We start from the raw sequence: 18,420 nt of genomic DNA on the forward strand, positions 1-18,420 counted from the left end.
CCTGTTCAGCAAATTAACTGGGCTGTAGTTTGTGGATTCGAATCCCACAAGCGCCCTATCTCTTTTTCTATTTCTGCTTGCCCTTTTCTTGGTTGATATCAATGATCCAATTGCTGGTCGATTCGTTATTGATATCACCACACCGAGTACCACTGGGGTTTCTGTTTCAATTATGATGCATGCCGCTTTGAGCCCTTTCTGATTGACGACCTTACTCACCACTTCACCTGCCTGTGCATACATTCTGCGACAACCCCACGTCGCTACCACCTTCTCCGACCACATCACCATCCGTTCGGCATAGATGAACTCATCCTCCTCTCACCCATCTCCTTATACCTGAACCTCAAGCATCAATTTCACCCGTACATCACCGTAAACAAAAGACACCATTCAAAAAATGCCACAAACAATCGCCCCAATCCCCCGCCTAATCTACGGCACAGCCTGGAAGAAATCCCAAACCGCACCCCTCGTCGCCTCCGCCCTCGCCGCCGGCTTCCGCGCCCTCGACACCGCCGCATCCCACCACTACTCGGAGGAAGGCGTCGGCGTCGGCCTCCGCAACTTTCTCTCCCAAGCCCCGACACCAGCTGCCCACGGAATCACCCGCGCCGGCCTCTACCTCCAGACCAAATTCTCCCCCTCGCCATCAGACCTGCCCATCCCAGAGCAAGTCCACAAGTCCATCGCCTCGTCCCTCAAGAACCTCGCCGTCGACAACAACCTCTTTGCGCCGTCACCTACTGGCTCTCCAGAGGAGCAGAAGAAGGAAAGTGACGAAGAAGACTTCTACCTAGACTGCGTCCTCCTTCACGCCCCCTACCCCTCCTACACCGACACCCTCCTCGCCTGGCGCGCCCTAGAAACCCACGTCCCCTCCCGCATCCGTACCCTCGGCATCTCCAACGTCGACCTGCCAGACCTCCAGCGCCTCTGCGACGAGGACGCCCGCGTGAAGCCCGTCGTCGTGCAGAACCGCTTGAACCCGGATGAGGGTTACAACACCCCCGTCCGCGTCTTCTGCCGCGAAAGGGACATCAATTTCCAATCATTTTGGACGCTGACTGCGAATCCGCGGCTGGTGAGGAGTCCGTTTGTCAGGCAGGTTGCCAAAGGGGCGGGCGTGAGCGATGAGGTTGCGTTTTATGGGTTGGTGCTGGGGTTGAGGGGGGTGAGTGTGCTGGATGGGACTACGAATGAGGTGAGGATGAAGGAGGACCTCGAGGGTGTCGAAGAGGTGATGGCTTGGGTGGAGGGGGGTGGTGATGGGGTGTGGCGGGAGAGTCTGGCGGCGTTGAAAGCTTTGCTTGGTGATTCTTGAGGCACTCTTGGAAGAGGGCGGACACGTGTGATGAAAGCATGGTATCCTAAAAGGGACATGGCAGTAAGTAAGTCTATTCGAGCGGAGAAAGTCTTGGACTCCGCGAACTATTCATGAAACGCCCAAGAATGCAGTCTGTCCTGGGTATTTTCTCGATCCTCTGCCATCCCTCTCTCGCCGCCAAAGCCTCGGAATGGCTCTCGTGCAGGAACACCGTCTCATCCCCCCCCCTCTCTCTCTTAATGCCTCAACCTAGTCCAGGAAATCATCCTGGCAGAAACAAGACTCGCTGTGGTATCTTAAATCCCAATAAAGAAAAGCACGAGCCGAAATGGTCATCGTGTTGTCGTCCTCTGCGGCCTCATCCTCGTATCCTATCAACCTCATCATTATAGAAAGAAACCTCTGCCCCCATGCAAAATCATTAGTCGTCCGTATTGTATTCTTGGTCATCCACCAAGACCACCACTGTCAAAGTTGCTGCGTATGCCTCGCGAATAGCACAAGCCATGCTTAACAATGTTAGCAAAGGTTGGTCGAACGTTGAAAGGTAACTGGACAACTCACCATGTCTTGCGGATATCAGCAATTACGGCACTCAGTCCCCAGTGTGAACACCAGGCCCGTGCCAAGACCTCGTTGTCCCTCACGCCAAAGGCCTCCACCACCAACACCTGCTCCTCGTCGACTTGATCCTGGCTGCTTGCTGTGTGTGGGCCTGCTGTCGAGCTTGTCCTCGAACTACGAGCACTTGGAGACTGTCCATACAGCCCACCCCAGTCTTTGATGTTCATAATCTCGTCCGCCTTGACGGTCTGGAAGACGTAGTCGAAGAACAGCGGATGAGGGCCGCCCGAACATGGCCAAGCCGAGATAAAGGACACATCGTACGTGAGACGCATAGGCCAGGACACCCCATCCACCGCGAACTGCACCGTTGCGTCGAAAACCCTCGGTGCTGGCGGAGGTTCCTGGAAACGGTCCTGGACAGCCTTGAAGCTGAGCAGCTCGATTCGGACAGTATCAACAATGTCGTCTGCGTCGGGAGCTACGAGCTTGTATTCTTTGACCGGAAATACCTCGGCCGGGGGGCCCAGAGGGTCAGATCGTTCGCTCATCGATTGTACGTCTTCGGGAGTCATGCGCTGTCGAGGGCGCCGGGAGCGCACGCGAGCGATTTGAGATCGGCCAAGATCGGCGGTCGGACGGGCTGGCCCGACCCAGCCTGCCAACGATCGACAGGTCGGGGCTAGGACTTTTCCGACGATCGAAGCAGCAGTCCAGTAGGTGTAACTATTCCTATATTGAAACCCGCAGTGAGGATGGAGGTGCGTCATCATGGCCAAGGAGTCGGTTGCCTTGTCAGGATCAATATCGATGAGGGTGTTCATGATGAGGAATGGGAACGTTGTCTTTGCCTATTAGCAGGTGTGCAAGGAATATGTCAGTAGTGTGACAGAACTTACGCCTGGCAGTACAAGACCGCTGAAGAATGCCAATGCGTCGGAGCTGATAATGTCCAGCGTTGCGTCCATGTCCCTCTGCTTCATCTTGTCGAGAGTGTGGCCCAAGTTTGGCCATTTCATCATTTGTGCAAAACGCCGTAGCATCTTGATTTGGCGCTTCTTCAGCCTGAAGCGTAGGTTGACTGTTGCAAATTAGCTCTGGCTAAGGAGACCGGATGTGAATGGTAGCTTACTGTCTTCCACTGACTTTCCATACCCCTCAACCCTCACATGTTCCCGCCAGCGTCTGGCAAGCGCAAGATCCCACTGGATGGTGGGCGGTAGTTGAGGCAGTAGTTTCTCCTTCGCCCACTCCCCGTGCAATCTCGAATTGATCCTCAAATCTAGTTCCATACTGAGGACGAGTTGGTGGCAAAACTTGATATACTGCTGTTGGCTTCCGTGGCTCGGGTCGAAGATGAAGCGAGTGACGACTTGGTTCTTTGGGTTCGTAAAGTCGATCCAGTCCGGACGTGACAACACCATGATCAGATCCGTAATCTGCTTATCGAGTCCTTTGTGCGGGCTCATCATTTTGTCGGGGTCGCGGAGGAAGCGGCGATATAAGCTTTTGTACATCCATTCTTCGTCATCATCATCCAATCCCACCTCCAGCTCCTTCAGACGCTCAAAGATACGATCCAAGCCGACCTCTCGTGCCGTCACGCCCGAGTCTCTCAAGCCGATGGTCGGAGGCTTGATGCTGGCCAGACAAGCCCATTGGTTCAAGGTGATGGTGCCGGGCTGTTGACCGTAAAAGAAGGCAAAGCTCGGCTGTTCCAAGGACTCCCATGGGTATATCGCTGAACCCCCACCTTGCATTCGGAGGGTCATCAGTTGGGTCATGTGGTCGTGCAAATTTACGATATCCGTCTCTTCGGCATCATTTCCTGCGGATGTTGTGTAGAGGGCGTAGTAATGATCGGATGCATGAGGTACAGGACGCTTGTGGCCCTTGTGGGCGGGGGCGCCGCGGGAGACGAGTTCCATGGCATGGCCGAGGGTGAGCTCCTCTTGGCTTGACATGCCGGAGGGCGGCCATTCTGTTAGTGGTCCCTGCTCGAGGATGATGCCGTTGGGATGCGCGCGACCCTTCCCTTTGGCTCTTGCGGGATCAGGCCTTCTAGGTCGTCTGCGCGAACGAGGGTGATCTGGGTGGACATTTGGGTGGCCATTGGGGGACTCGACTGTTCTCGAGGCCTTGGGCATGTCTGGTAATGACTTGCGTCTCCGCGGGACGACATCTCCATCGCTCGCCCTGCGAGATTCGGGATTTTCCTGCAGTTTCGGTCAGTTCAAAAGTCCCAAGATGAAGTACGCGTGTCTGTCACAGCGCAATGTTTGGGTCGTCGAACCAGTCTCCCTTTCTTTGCCAGGCTCCTGTTGCGGAAAATGCTACCCCAGAAGCTCTTCTTCTCACTGCGGCCCTCTCGGTCTCTCTCCTCTTTAACGTCGGCCATGTCTCATTAACGAATTATGTGTGAGCGACCTCGAGGCCGTGTCATGCACTCGAGTGAGTAATTGAAAAGTGATAAACAAACAATGTTTGTTAGGTTGATCGAGGCCCGGGCGGGAATGGGCGCAAGTGAACTCGTCAGTCTGCGTGGCTGCGCACCATGCGCGTCACGAGGAATGCGCCTGTCGCAGACAGTTTGAAGTGCTCAGCATCGGCTTAGAACCATGCAGGCGGAAAGATGTTGGTGGATATGGACAGATTTCTTCGCGATTAGAGCAACAATTGAAGCATCCTTTCTCGGAAGCGCGGCGATTCAGGGCGATTTATCAAGATCGGTATCCGTGGGAACAGGACGTCTTCGTCGGAGGTTTAGCCCAAGGTCTGTGTGGTGAATGTCTGTGAGGCGATCCGAAAGAGATCAGCGAAGCATCTCAAGTCGAGGTGCCGCAATAAGTCGAGGTGGGCGCAGCGCTATGCAAAGCTGGAAGATAGCCGTTGTGCCCCGTAAGGTAGCGGTTGCCGCTCACGGTCGTCTTCGCAGCGGTCCGCCCGCAAACCACAAAATTATCGGGCAAGTCAAAGTTGGGAGCAAAAAGATGGTGGTTGTCCAGTTGTGTCGCTCACTACAGGTCGAGGTGGTGGTTCACGTGTCGCAGAAGCATGAGATGACGGAGTGAGTCCGGGCGGCGGCGGGTCTCTTTGGGTTTTTGGGTTTCTGGATTTCTGGGTTTCGGGGGGAGTGAGGGAGAGAGTGAATGAGTGGTGGTGGGTGAGTGTGAGTGTGAGTGGTGCGCGGTGGGTGAGTGAGTGAGTGAGTGTGGTAAAGTGGTGAGCTGAGTGTTGTGTGAGGATGAGCGAGCGGGCACCCGGGGACGGGAGGAAAGCAAAGTGAGTGGACGGGGCAGTACATTGACTGATGCAACGGAGCGGCGATGGACACCAGGACACGACAGCTGCGGCGTTTTTAGATCCAATGCCATTGAATTTTTCTTTCTTTTCTTTTCCAACGCAGGGCTGCAGCTTCTCCAGTTGCTGCGGACATGTCTCGCTAGTTTTCATCTCCTGCAGGTCGCTGGTTCCTTGCTTCACATTTCTCCTCCGTGATGTGATCTACTCAAGGTAATTACCTACCTGCCTTAGTATACATCCTCTCGCCTTAAGAGAAGGTACATCGGTGGGGGAGATGTCCGTCACTGGCCGGATGGTCGCGGGTCTGTAAGCCCGGTCAGGAAAGGTCAAGTCAGGGTACTACCTACCTACCTACCTACCTACCTTGCCTTCTTCCCACTTTGAAATCACTAATACGACGTGTACGGGTAGGAACGTAGGAAGGACGGATGCTCATGTAAGTGACATTTTGCTAAAGTGGCATAACTAAGATCAAGGCAGGCAAGTGTCACGGATACCTTACTTAGCTTCATCTTAGACGCGGGAGCAGAGGAACGCCAACGGTGCACATGCTGCTTGCTGCTTTGCTGGGTTCTTAGTGAGCCACGCCAGTCAGTTAATGCTGATGGAGGTGCCTCATTACCTTTAGAACCAAGATCAGGTGGCTGTGGGAAAAGTCAACCGCGCAACCGCAAACGAGGTTCGTCGTGATAGGCCAAGCCGCCGCAGATGCCCGACAAGACAACAGCGAATGGGCCTGCACGTTTGACGTTGAGGAAGGGAAAACCCAGTCTCCCTTGCCGGCATGCAAGAAATCCAAACCTGCCACGTCGTATGTCATCCCGCTCTCTCCACGCAATCTGACTCGCCTAGCACCAACTCCAGGGCCATGCGTCTGCCCGAGCTTCTTCGTCCCTCGTTTGCCTCGTTTTTGGGGGGGTTGCGCCGTGTTGCTTGTTCCCAAATTCCCAACAACCGCTTCTTACTAGTAGTTAGTGTACATGACATTCATCGAACAAACTGGACGCCCTATCCGGATCCCGAATCGAAGGAACCCCAATCCTAGCTTTGTCCAACTATTATTGCCAACAACAAACCACTTGTTCACCTCCACCGCCGGCACTAAAGCCCACGAACCCATCTTTTACCACCCTCGTCCATGCACGTCAACCGCTTTTACCATCCGATGCCGTAACAAGAGTTCGACGCCCGTTGGACCACTCCTCGATCGAGATCGTGACCCTCGAGATGCTTGTTGCCCAGCCGCCCAATCAATACCGTAGAAACTCGAGCAACTCGAACTTGCGCTAGCCCGTGCCAGCCCTGCTAGCGGCCCACACTAAGCCCTTTCGAGGGATCAGTTTTATCCGATTATATAATCGACTAAACCGTATACGGAAGGCGGTAAGTGATTATTTTCCATTTTTTACTCCTACCTAACTACCCACTTCCACCAATTACATCACCGATTTAACCACTAATTATACTATTAATTATACCTCTAATTATACCTCTACCACGGGCCTCGTCAATATACCCACGATACCCTCACGATAGGCCTTTACCAAAAAGGATTTAAATACAGCAAAAATACCAATTATACCTCCAATAGCTAAGCGCCGTAGGCCTACTCCTACCCCTATTAAAGACCGGAAATATATACCGCAAAATAGCCTAATCAAACACCGCCAGTACTACTATACCTATAATACTAAAGTTAATATCCTAATATTTTTAAAGTATTACCGTATAAAGAAGCTCGATAAAGAATTAATTTACCCCCCAAAGCTACGCTAGGGCAAGACCGAGCTCTTAAGGATATATAGACGTCCTATATACTAGGAAGCTATAGATTAGTTCAAAGTCCCTCAAAGCACGGTTATCTCCTAATATCAAAACCATAAATCAATCGTTAATTAATCCTCCAACTATACCTACCACCCTTAATAGCCAGAGCTCGAAATAGCACTATACAACACCTTCTACCAATAACAAAGTAAAAGAAAGCTCGTTAATACTAGTTAGTTCAAAAGGACCACTAAGCGGATTTTCACCTAGCAGAACCTAAATAATAAACATCTTTTTATTTTTTCCCCCGGTTAGTTTCGTAGCTTCTAGAATCATATAAAAATTACCTAACGTCGACTTACTAAATAGATAACGAAGTTACCCACTAAGTACTTTAAAATTATTAATAGCTTTCTTTCCTTTATTTAACAAATTAATCAAATAGCCCTAGCTAAGGTAAAGCGGTCTAATATCAGAGATTTATTTAGAAATCTAGCCCGTCGATTTCTTAACTTATAAATTCTTAACTTCGACGAGACCCTAGTTCCTTTTAAATACTTAAACGGTTATATATATAACGACGTTAAGACTAAAACCGTAGTTAGTAAGAGCGACCATAACGGTTAGGGTAAACGGCAGGCCATATTAATACTTTATATTTTTACCGACGATATATAATAAATTAAACCAAAAATAATATTCTACAATAAGCCCGTAAAAGAAGGAGGTTAATTATAAAAAAAAGAGGGCCTATTATACATAAAAGGAATAATAGTTAAGTTTAACAAGATTACCTACAATAATAAGTACTTATTCAAAAGATAGATTAAAGAGGAATTAATAACGCTAACTAAGGGAGACAAGTACCTATTAATAATAGATATCGCTTCCTTCTATAAGATAGATTCCATCCTTATATTATTATATTAGCACCATATTATACCCTACCTCATACCGCTAAGGACCACTTCCCTCCTCCAACCTCTTAATACCGCAGTCAATAAGCCCTTTAAATAATAGCTTTTAAAAACAACCGACGTTTATATACTTAACGAAGAAGAAAAAGCGCTAAATAAATAAAAGGAGCTCAAGTAGGAGACGGGTATAAAGAGAATAATAGTCACTAAAACAGTCGAGACGGCAGCTACTAAATTAGCCTATAAGAAGGGCTTAATAATCAACCAGGCCTTCCTATAGTGCGGAATATTTATTCGGCCTAATAATAGCTAGGTCGACGAGATCTAGATTAAAGACGTACCCGCCAAGGCCATCGATTATATTAAGTAGGAGCTTTTTAATATAAAAGCCTATATTAAATAAGAGATATTATAAAAAGAGATTCTAGACTTCGCTATTCTAAATAACGGGTTAAAATATATTTTCATAATAAAAGAAGTCCGTAATAGTATTAATAGGTAGTTCGTCGACCCGATAGTCTAACCGCTATATAAATAAGGGCCCGTTAGAGGTAGTAGGCTAGGGGATAATTAGGGGCTCGGTTACTTACGTATAACTATTTCTAATTAACACTTTTACCCTTTTTACTAATTTAATAAAAAAAGCTTAAAACCGACGAAAAAGCTAAAATAATTATTGAATTATATTAATTATAGGTCCGGCCTCGATGGCGAGCTCTTATTAGTCAGATCGATCAAAATGTTAACCTACGCCAAAAATAGGTAGCGGCCGCATTTAACCACTTTAGGCAGTATTACGATTCTGCCAGAGCGCTAGCAGGGCTGGCACGGGCTAGCGCAAGTTCGAGTTGCTCGAGTTTCTACGGTATGTTACGTCTGTGTCCGGAACTGGTTCCTGTCTCGAACGACCCAGGCCTTTTTTCCAACAGAACCGTTCTCAGGGTCCGCCGTCTTCGTCTCGTGAGCGAAACATTTGCCCAGAGTCAACTCTTCTTCAAAGGCCTTTACTTTATGTCGTGATACCCGGCTCCGAACCAGACTCCAGCAGACTCGGATGGCCGCCCACCGGACCTCGACGCTGCCGCCTCCAGAAACCAATGTCCGACACTTCCGGCATCCACCCCGTTCGCCTTGCCATGGCCGCCCTGCGCCCTCTACCGCAGCAAAGCGACAAAACTCTCTCTTACGTCATCGACTGGTCGCCAGCTACTGCCCACAGCTTCTCCAACATCAATGTGCCGGCTGCTATTCGCGCTATGAATCTGACGTGGTCTAGCGAACCGACGATGTTACTCCCCGCCGTTACCATCGGTGGACCGGTGGTCTGACATGTTCCTCAATCTAAAGGATCTTCCTGGTGTAACTCTGGATCTCGCGTTTCGACCTGTCGCCCAGGTGGTGTGACAACCGGGTCCGGGGTCTCTGGTATTCTGGAAGCCGTCTTTCTGATTCCATATTAAAGGCCTTGTATAGACCTCCAAATACTTGTCCACATGATCTTCGCTGTATCTCGACACTCTCTCCCGCCGCGGCATATCTTGCTCAACCCTCTCATGTCCCCGATATAGTAAGTCCTCGGCACTCCGACCTCCGGCAAAGTAGCTCCGGCCAAACGGTGGAGAAGTTAGTCTGATAAGCAGCAGCCTTTGCCTGCATCTCATTGCTCACGTTCAAGTCCACCACCCCAATGGACTACAAAGACAGCCGCGGAGACACGGAGAACCCCCCCTCGAAACACGCTGGTGGACAGAGATCAGTCCAACCTTCTTGGCACACTGAACCACGATCCAGAGGTTATCTACAGAGTTCAACCTAAGCACTGGGCAGACTCTTGGACCCTGAACTTTCCTAGATGATCAGAAAGCTACCTCAACATGCCAAACTCGTGAATTCTGGCGCCCATCCTTTGAACTCACAGACTATTGCCGGCGATGCCATTTCCCTTTCCGCATGCCGTGAGCTATCCCGGAGTCTGTTCCGCTCCGGACCCACCTTGTGACCACCTGCTATCACATTCATGCACTGGGCCATAGCATATCACAGCTTTCGATATCGACTACACGCGACTGGAGAATACCTTGGCTGGAAGCGTCAGCTAGAAGAAGTGAAGGATCCTGCTTAATCTTCTGGATGCGTGATTTGTATTTTGTATGGACCAGTGTGCAGAGGGTATGATGCTCTTTAGCAGTATATTCCGATTGTATCAGTACTGTAATTACGCTCGCGCCATTCTCGTGTTCTTATTCGTCGGTTTGCCTTTGATATTTTCAGCCGAACCGTATTGACGGACCAAATGGCGTCCGGCGAAGTAGACGGGGAAATGGCGCCCGGGTGATGCTTCTGCGGCAGCGGCAGCGTTTTCTCCGTAATTCGTCGACCGGGAAACTTTTTGCAAAAAGTGACAGCTGGGTTCAGGTGACGACGAGTCTACTAGTCGCTGCGAAGAGCACGAGCGGCTCTCTCCAATGTTGCTGCTACTGCTTCTGCCTGTCTACTCGTAGACTTCCAATGTCTGGTCTTAGACTACAAGGGGATATCGATGCTCTATAGTATTATTCTTAGATCGGATAAAGTATTCAATCTTTCTCGACTGACGGCTGATCGCGTTGGTGTCAATAGTCTGGCTTGGTAGTATACATAACACGCGCCTCTCTACCTGACCTGAGAGCAAAAAAACAAAAGAGTTCACCCCCCCCCCCTTCCCCCCCGATGGTGAATGGGGGCTACATCTCTGGGCGCACTTGCTGGGACTCGAACACGGGACCTCTAAGCCTTCATCGATTAGGCTGTTCGCGGACTTGAAGCACTCCACCAACCAGCCAGTTTTGACCTGACCCCCAAAGGGGCGCCTGCTGGCTGGTGACAAGAATAGAGTTAAGGGGGTATACAAAAGCCTCTCGCGGCAGGTATGGAAGGTGCAAGTGAGGCAAGCAGGTATGAAAGGTATGGGAAGGAGCGGGTTAGAGGCACGCTAGGCCACATAGGTACTTCGTCGCTCTTGCCTCGAATACGTCTTCCAATCTTTGTCATTCGTCCTTACCTAGGACAAAGTAACTTCCTGACGACCGTGAGGGAGCCGGATCTATGAATCACTTGTCCAGATTGTGTTACCGAGTCCTCTTTATCTCTACTCACAAGACCGTCTACTTCTGCATGGTGGGTTGGAGGATGTACAGTGACTCTCTCATGGCTGTCTATCGCAATGTCTGGGGGAGAAGACGATGGCTAATTCCTTAACCTTGAGCTCAACCTGATAAAAAAGTTGGGAGTACAAGCTTGGATATGGTATACTGAAATGAAAACAAACCGATCAGCCCTGCATACTTGCTTTCGTGAACGGCCACCCCCAGCACTAAAGTCGATCCTCCATCTGTCTTTTGGCTATCATATCATCACCTCCCAGGCATATTCATTGTTTAGTACCGAACAAAAAAGTTAGCGGCAATCATTTGCTATACTTATCCAACCACAAAACCACTAGTTGTATCAATCCCAGTTCACCTCCATCTCTCGACTGTGTCATCTGCACGGGTTCATACACCGGTGGTCGCTCAGATGCCATCCGATTGACAATCAAATGTTGGTCTGATCGACAGCTCTCCACTCCTGGTAGAATCGAAAACATAAGACAAGACCATCGACGAAAGAAGCGTTGAAAGGCGAGATACTATGTAGAAATGCCGAGGGGGTCAGGTCCACAGGTCTGTTAAAGTCGATGCCATCTCCAAGCCTCGTGTGGGTAATGTCTCCTTGAATCTTTCCAAGTATAATAGACTCCCTTCGTACCACCACCGGATGAATCATCCAGAGCGGAGCTCCTTAGGTAGAACCGCATACTACCCAGGTGCGATCAAGTGAGTGCCTTCCATCTCAACGCCGCCAGTCCCCGTTAGGCAAGCACATCTTCTTATATCTACGCCACTCCTTCCTGCCCTTCTTCATCTAAACAACCTGCAAGGCTACCACCCTACTACTCAAGGCGCCTATTCACTGTTCCTGTCACCAGCACCCCCGGTCGATTTGGCCGAGTGGTTTCGACTCTGACGCAGAGTCGACATTAAAACAAATACTCCAATGAGGCCAGTGCTGGTTTAGACTAAGGTCAGTATCCCCCCTCCATCCATTTCTAGTTCTTATTTTTTGGTCTTTTTGTTCTGATGGTGAGAATCGTTCTGAAGAGTGACATTATGGATGAGGGTCGCCTCCTTTACACTCCGGTACTGGCTGGTATTATGAGCTATTTCATAGCATCGGCATACATACCAATCCTTGCTACTGCCTAGATTTGAACTTTTGATGATTGAAGTGGATTAGTCCATACCGCTTTAGAAGCTACGACGCCCTTCCTCTATATTGCGGGATCCAGGCTGCATCGCTGCTAACTTCATAAACATAAAAGAAAGTCTCTTGTCCGCGGTGGTTTGACGAGAGTTTTGAAGAGTCCAAGTTCGTTCCGCAATAACCTCAAGTGCTTTCTAGCAGTTAGTTCCTTGCTTAGAAGACCACCTCAGTACATATCATGCTGTTACCTGAGCTCGAAGGAGCCAATAGACCAATACCAGATTCTGATTAGTACTGTGGCCCCGACCAACACAGTCTGGATGTGACTCGCTGTCTAGCAAATCGTCTATCTTAGAAGCTGACGCAATTGCTTCGAAATCCGTCAGATGATAAATTGCGCGTAGAGAAAATTTGTCTGATTTACCTGTAGTTTGGCTGTCAATTGACGACTTGTGGCAGGCTTTGCGCTCAGGAGACTGACTCATGAGGTCCCGCTTCCCATTTTGGATATCAAAGACATACTATGACCACGTCTGTCAGTACCTTTCCACCACGGAATTCAGCATCACAGACCTGTTCAATGGAGTTGCTGATCACAAATCGAACAGTCGTGACCTCTTGAGTTTGTCTTATTCTGTGGATTCTCGCCAGGGCATGTTCCCCGATAGACGGATTCCATTGTGGCTCAAGTAGATATGCTCTCGAAGCAGCAGTGAGCGTCAAACTAGTAAGAGGATATTAGAGTTAGATATTGCTTGATGCTGACACGGCTCAGCGCCAGCGAACGGGCGTGACATACCCGACGGCGCCGCAACCCAATGACAACAAAAGTACGGACACCACATCAGCCTTTGAGAAGTCGTCAATGATACGACTCCTCTTGCTTAACTTTTTCTTTCCATCAACCTTGGCGCAGTATATTCCGGCGTCGTTGAGAGCTAGTTCAGCGACATCAAGAATGGATGTTCGGTACGAAAACAACCACACTGGACTCGTCAGCTACATTATCCGGGTTGGAAGGGACCTCGGTGCAACCTTTTTGTTCCTGGAATGCAGCCTTTGATATCGTCGACAAGAGTTCTGATCTTGGTCGGCCATTGATCTGTGGGCATGGCGCCACAGAGCATGCCGCTTGGCTCTTGAGTCCAGTTAGACCCAAGCCTGGTCAGAGGCGGACAGAAGTTGTCGATTTCTTCGGCAATGGCGCCATATTGATTATCATCGTCCTCCTCTGTTTCTCCTCCGGGTGTAAGCGGAGTTGACTGTCGATCTGGTGTTCTTGGCAGGAGTCTCGTAGAAGACGCAGGCTTCCCAGGGGTCTGTTGAAGGTTCAACTTCTGAAAGCATCCCAATTCGCAGACAAGCCCCAGAGCATTAATCTTCTCTAATGCGTTACTGTAGCTGTCTTTTCCTCTGGAAGATGCTAGCGCATTGTCGAGAAATTCAATGATTTTGGTTTTGACAATGTCGTACATACTTTGCTCCTGGGGGCTGAGATGAAGGTGCCGCCGGTGATCTCGTCGTTGTGGTAAGGCTATCGCGTCTTGCGAACGTCTCAACATAACATAGCTTAGAACTTTCCTCAACGCTTCTGATCCGGTCTCTTCTCCACCAAGCTAGGCGTTCGTTATGTCCCTGTCGAAGGCTTTCTTGTCATCATACGGATACACCCCAAGGAAGTAAAGTAAGCTGTGGAGCTCGGAAAGCCGATTCTGGATTGGTGTTCCGGTGACCACCCACTTACAGTCACCTCTTAGCTCACATATGGCTTGGGCTTTTGCTGTTTTGAGGTCCTTGATCTCATGTGCTATGTCCAAAAGTCAGCTCGCACTATTAGCATGACAATCGAGGACGCATACCTTCGTCCAAAATGATGCGATGCCACTGATGTGAGAAAACTGGGCTTGCGTTGGCTTTTACATGAGCTTTCCACTCCTTCGCAAGTGTCGTATAGGTCGTGAGGATGATGTCACTCGTGCTCAAGTGACACATGTCTCGCAGTTGGTTTTGTGCGTGATGACGACGCCAGTTGAAGTGATTCCCAGAAAGGTGTCTATAAAAGTTTCTTATTTTATCAAATCTACCAGACGCGCGGTCTGTAGGGCCACGTACTTGCACAATTCCATCTCCCAGTTGTCGAGAACTAAAACATAAAACCGTCAGTTACACTCAGGCAGGATCCCACACATTCAAAGACATACGTGAGAGAGGCACTTCAACAAGTGTCTCACCAGAACCTAACGAGTTCGTATCTTGTCTATTGAATTGCGATCCACTCTCAGAAAGCTTATCATGGGCAATAAGTGATATCATACTAAGGGTCTTGCCCAGACCCGTAAGATCGGCAAGAATCCCGCCTCGAAAAGGAGTAGGGGGTGTGCAGCGAAACGACGAGTTGACGTTGTTGATATATCTAGACAGTCAGCTAAATAATAATGAACGATAGATAGCAGTCTTACGTTGTTCGCCCAAGCTCTTCGATGTGCCGGGACACACATCTCCATCAGGTTCATCTAACCGCCAGCCACTTTCCCGTTCAAGCATAAACGTCATGCCTTGCGTCTGGTGACTTATTTAGCTGAGTTGAGTATTGCCCCGTTCAAAGGCTGCTAGGTATATGTTCTCATCTTTGCAGATTTTTCTGAAGGTAATATGAGCCGCTCATCTCATGCCGCACAGTTGTTGAAGTGACGCTCTTTAGTACATCTATGGCCACTAGTGTCTCTTCCTTGTTAGATAAGACTTCGCTCCTATCGGAGTGAATAAGTCAGAAGTCGATAGTTCGACTTCCCTTTGTATTAGTAAAGCGTTACGGATTGAAGTATTTGACGTCTGTGAGAGAGAAAGTGGGATCTTGGAGATAAAGCTCGGCATTTTGAAGCGTACTACCGACTCTTGGGCCAGTTTCCGTGGCCTATATATCGTTGCTCAAAGTTGTATGCCAGAATCATCATCGATAGCCTCTTGATCAGCTGGTAGTCCCAAAATATCGATGCTGATACCTTCGCGGTGGAATAACTCAAGCAACTCACGACCGCATGAGTCCAAAGCTGCGCGAAAACCGGGGCGGGATGAAGAAACTAGTTGCCATTCGTTATCTAGAATCAGATGGATACCCGTAACTGGGGCCTGATCTACAGGTTCTGCGAAGTATATGTGTCCAGATTCTGGACCTTGTCCCGGAGACGGCCTCGTTCATGCATAAAGAGTGTGTTATTTCTGGGAAAATACCTTCGTCATCATTTTTGTAAGAGATTATCTCAAAGCTGTTCAACTTTTTCGAGGACCTGCGCCTGGTTATCGATGGTATCGATGAGATTGGGTCGTCGGAATACGGAGAATTAATCAAGACCCTGACGAAGTTGGCGGAGATATAAAACAATTTTAGATTGTTCGTATTTAGCTAGGATATTCTAAGTATAGCGAGAAACTTGAAGGGAAGACCAAAACTAATAATTGGAAAGTAGTCTTTATCTGTTTGTAAGGATGTCGGCTTGATTGTTCTAAGTCACCTAGAAGCTATTAATGAGGAACTGAATGGCTGCGTCCCGAAATAGTCCTCACTGAGATCCGGGAAATAACCCTCAAAAGAGCAGAAGGTTTGGGGGCTCTTGTTCAAAGCGAAAGGAAGATGGAGAACTAACGGGAATATTGGGATGTTCTTTTGGGTTTACCTAGTATTATAGGTGTTGGAGACTACTGATAATATCCAGGAGCCTATAATGAGGGTGGAGGCCTTTCTGAAAGACCTTGAAGAGGCGTAATTGCTATAAACTTCCCGATCTTTTGTATTATGGCCGATTATACCTAGATATTATAAGATTCTCACAAGTATTATGAGTCGTTGTTAAGCGATGGATATGTCGAAGTTATGACGAATATTTGGCTGGATGGTGTTTTTAAAGGGCGGCCAGCTTATGAGGAAGTTTGAATTACGGCTAGGTCGAGTACTCTATGCCGATTTAACTATAGTCAATGATAGGACGAAGCCGTTTCCGAATGTATTGGGTCTTTGCAAACCATTCATTGAGGATGGTCCAGGTGCAACCATGGTGTTCGTCCACGGCACTGTGCCCAAGTAAGTACCTCAGGTAAACTACTTTAACATAGAGAGGTTGGTTGACGTCAGATATCAGATTTCTTCAAGCCCAGTCTAGTGGGCCGTTCATCAGTAAGAGAGATTCTTGCCGAGACATCACAACTGCTTGTATTGCACAGTTGACACAGAGCTTGACTTTGGCCGACGAAGCCTTGGAACGCGCGCAGCATCTTTACTGCGTTGCACAAGGGTTCTATGGGCTTCTTCCCTATGCATCTGAGTACTGGATTGAGCACCTACTGGGGTGCCTTGAGCTTAGTCAAGGACTTTGCACACCCGATCCTTCGAGCATTCGAGAAGAAGTCATTGAGCTATCCCGTTGGTTCGATCTTGAGGAAGAAGACGACACGCGGATCTCCAATGCAGGAAGCCTTGACCCTCGTTTGCATTGGCTCGAAAGCCTTCCCTCAATGAAAGCACTAGTCCAAGAAGCCCTCGAGTTGCGCAAAACGACAAAGAAATCGGATGATACGGTTCTAACTTGATTCTTCTGTCCAGTGTTATGTGACACGACGCAGATTTGCTAATTGGTGATTGCTATTGCGCAGAGACTCGCCCTACCCTAAGGATGCCATATTGCTATCGTCTGTCAGAAGAATTTATTATACCTACGTCGTAGACCTCTTAAGAGAGATAAATTGTCCAACGCTTCTTCCGAGGACTTCACCGCTTTCAAAGAAGAATATGGGCCGTCCTCATTTGTGTGTTCCGTCTATGGATGCGATAAAGCTGTAGTTGAGTACTCTTCAGCCTCACAACTAATGAACCAGTCAACGAGACATCACCAGAAACTACGATGCTTCAAACAAGACTGCTTCTATAACGATGTTGGGTTTCTCTCTCCAAGACATCTCAGAGACCACCATAGAAGATGTCATCCCCCACCCCCACAACCATCGCTACCTCAGCAGATTATATCAGAACTGTATCAGGTGAGTCAAGCGTCTACAAGACCATTAACAAATCCCAAGCCAAGTCGACAAGAACAGCAAAATGTGCAAGAAATCAAGTTCCCAAACTAATCACAATTTTTCTTCTTCTTTTTAGCAGAGCCCTCCAGAATCTTCGGGCTACAATGGTCTAAGAACGTCTGCGCCTTCCCTAGCGGCTGCGCCTACACCCGCTGCACCCCAGCAGGCACCCCAGACTCCGCAGCAGCAGACTCCTCCGCTCTCACACTCGTCTGACCACTCGGCCAACTGTTTCGATGCCGGCTACGAGTATCCTACAACACCACTGTCTATACCTTCTAGTCCCGGTCAGACGACTCGAGTGACGAAGCAGGACCTCTCGAACACTCTCGCAACGAACTCCAATTTTGCGAGTCTCACAGACAATCAGTTGTTGAGGCACTTGATGACCCAGAATAAGCAACGCCAGGTGGATGCCGCCAGGGAATCTATAATGCGGCTAGTTCAACCACAGAGGAATTTGGGGCCCGAAGCATAAATCGACCACATGCTCACGCTACAAGCGCAACATATGCCTCAGCTGTCTCCTCCACTAATTTATGTCGGCCCCACGTTCAACTCGTACAGCCAGCCCCGCTGAAGCTGCAGCAGCAGAAGAAGAAGAAGAAGAAGAAGAAGAAGAAGAAGAAGAAGAAGAAGAAGAAGAAGAAGAAGAAGAAGAAGAAGAAGAAGAAGAAGAAGAAGAAGAAGAGGCAGTAGTATAAGTTTCCTGACGAAGACAGGGCCGATGGTGTGGGGTTAGGGCTGGACGGAGGCAGCGTTCGGGGCGGAATATGGGCGGAGGGGGGCGGAGAAACAAGTAGAGGGCGACTACGGTAGACGAACAAGTCCGGGGAGGATGGGAGGGGGCTCTTCTTACCTTCAATTCCTCGTTAAGATAAAATGAAGAAGCCTTGGGGGCGTTGAGGTCTGAGGAGTATGCACGCTACAAAGGTTTCAGAGCCTTGTCCGTTCTTCAGTTCTGAGACCTCAATCTCGAGATTATGGATCTGGACCTTTGTGAGCTGTGGTTTTACTAGAGCCCCCATGATTGTGTGTGAAATCGTACCTTCGGATAGGCAAATTATGTGTTCCCAACATAATGCCACATTACACTCTTGCTCTCCGTTCTAAGAGTGTTCCATCCACCGGAATAATTACCCACTGCCAAACAAGGTAGAAGAAGGCATTGTGTTCTTTCCTTACCGTCCT

General features: G+C 49.0%; 4 protein-coding genes across 4 annotated transcripts; 2 read left to right on the forward strand and 2 right to left on the reverse strand.

The window, feature by feature from the left end:
• Window positions 1-400: 400 nt before the first annotated feature.
• BDP55DRAFT_692240 (aldo/keto reductase) lies at window positions 401-1,324 on the forward strand (the record flags this gene model as incomplete). The annotated part of the gene is made up of 1 exon (XM_060577086.1): window positions 401-1,324. One exon carries the CDS (start codon window positions 401-403, stop codon window positions 1,322-1,324), a length of 924 nt encoding a protein of 307 aa, XP_060432286.1.
• A 424-nt stretch (window positions 1,325-1,748) lies between these two features.
• BDP55DRAFT_547620 (uncharacterized protein) lies at window positions 1,749-4,038 on the reverse strand (the record flags this gene model as incomplete). Its single annotated transcript, XM_060568759.1, has 4 exons — window positions 1,749-1,836; window positions 1,892-2,736; window positions 2,791-2,972; window positions 3,024-4,038. The coding sequence occupies 4 exons, from the start codon at window positions 4,036-4,038 to the stop codon at window positions 1,749-1,751; spliced, it is 2,130 nt and encodes a 709-aa protein (XP_060432287.1).
• Window positions 4,039-12,395: 8,357 nt separating this feature from the next.
• BDP55DRAFT_738253 (SNF2 family N-terminal domain-containing protein) lies at window positions 12,396-14,712 on the reverse strand (the record flags this gene model as incomplete). Its single annotated transcript, XM_060580384.1, has 10 exons — window positions 12,396-12,680; window positions 12,703-12,883; window positions 12,959-13,097; window positions 13,184-13,572; window positions 13,637-13,775; window positions 13,904-13,966; window positions 14,019-14,212; window positions 14,272-14,302; window positions 14,361-14,516; window positions 14,619-14,712. 10 exons carry the CDS (start codon window positions 14,710-14,712, stop codon window positions 12,396-12,398), a joined length of 1,671 nt encoding a protein of 556 aa, XP_060432288.1.
• A 1,337-nt stretch (window positions 14,713-16,049) lies between these two features.
• On the forward strand, window positions 16,050-18,268 carry BDP55DRAFT_713408 (uncharacterized protein; the record flags this gene model as incomplete). The annotated part of the gene is made up of 5 exons (XM_060578239.1): window positions 16,050-16,237; window positions 16,296-16,731; window positions 16,852-17,190; window positions 17,306-17,516; window positions 17,797-18,268. The coding sequence occupies 5 exons, from the start codon at window positions 16,050-16,052 to the stop codon at window positions 17,931-17,933; spliced, it is 1,311 nt and encodes a 436-aa protein (XP_060432289.1). The 3' UTR covers window positions 17,934-18,268.
• Window positions 18,269-18,420: the final 152 nt, after the last annotated feature.

This window comes from Colletotrichum godetiae (genome assembly GCF_030913485.1).
Source record: "Colletotrichum godetiae strain CBS 193.32 chromosome Unknown BDP55scaffold_11, whole genome shotgun sequence".
Taxonomy (NCBI): domain Eukaryota; kingdom Fungi; phylum Ascomycota; class Sordariomycetes; order Glomerellales; family Glomerellaceae; genus Colletotrichum; species Colletotrichum godetiae.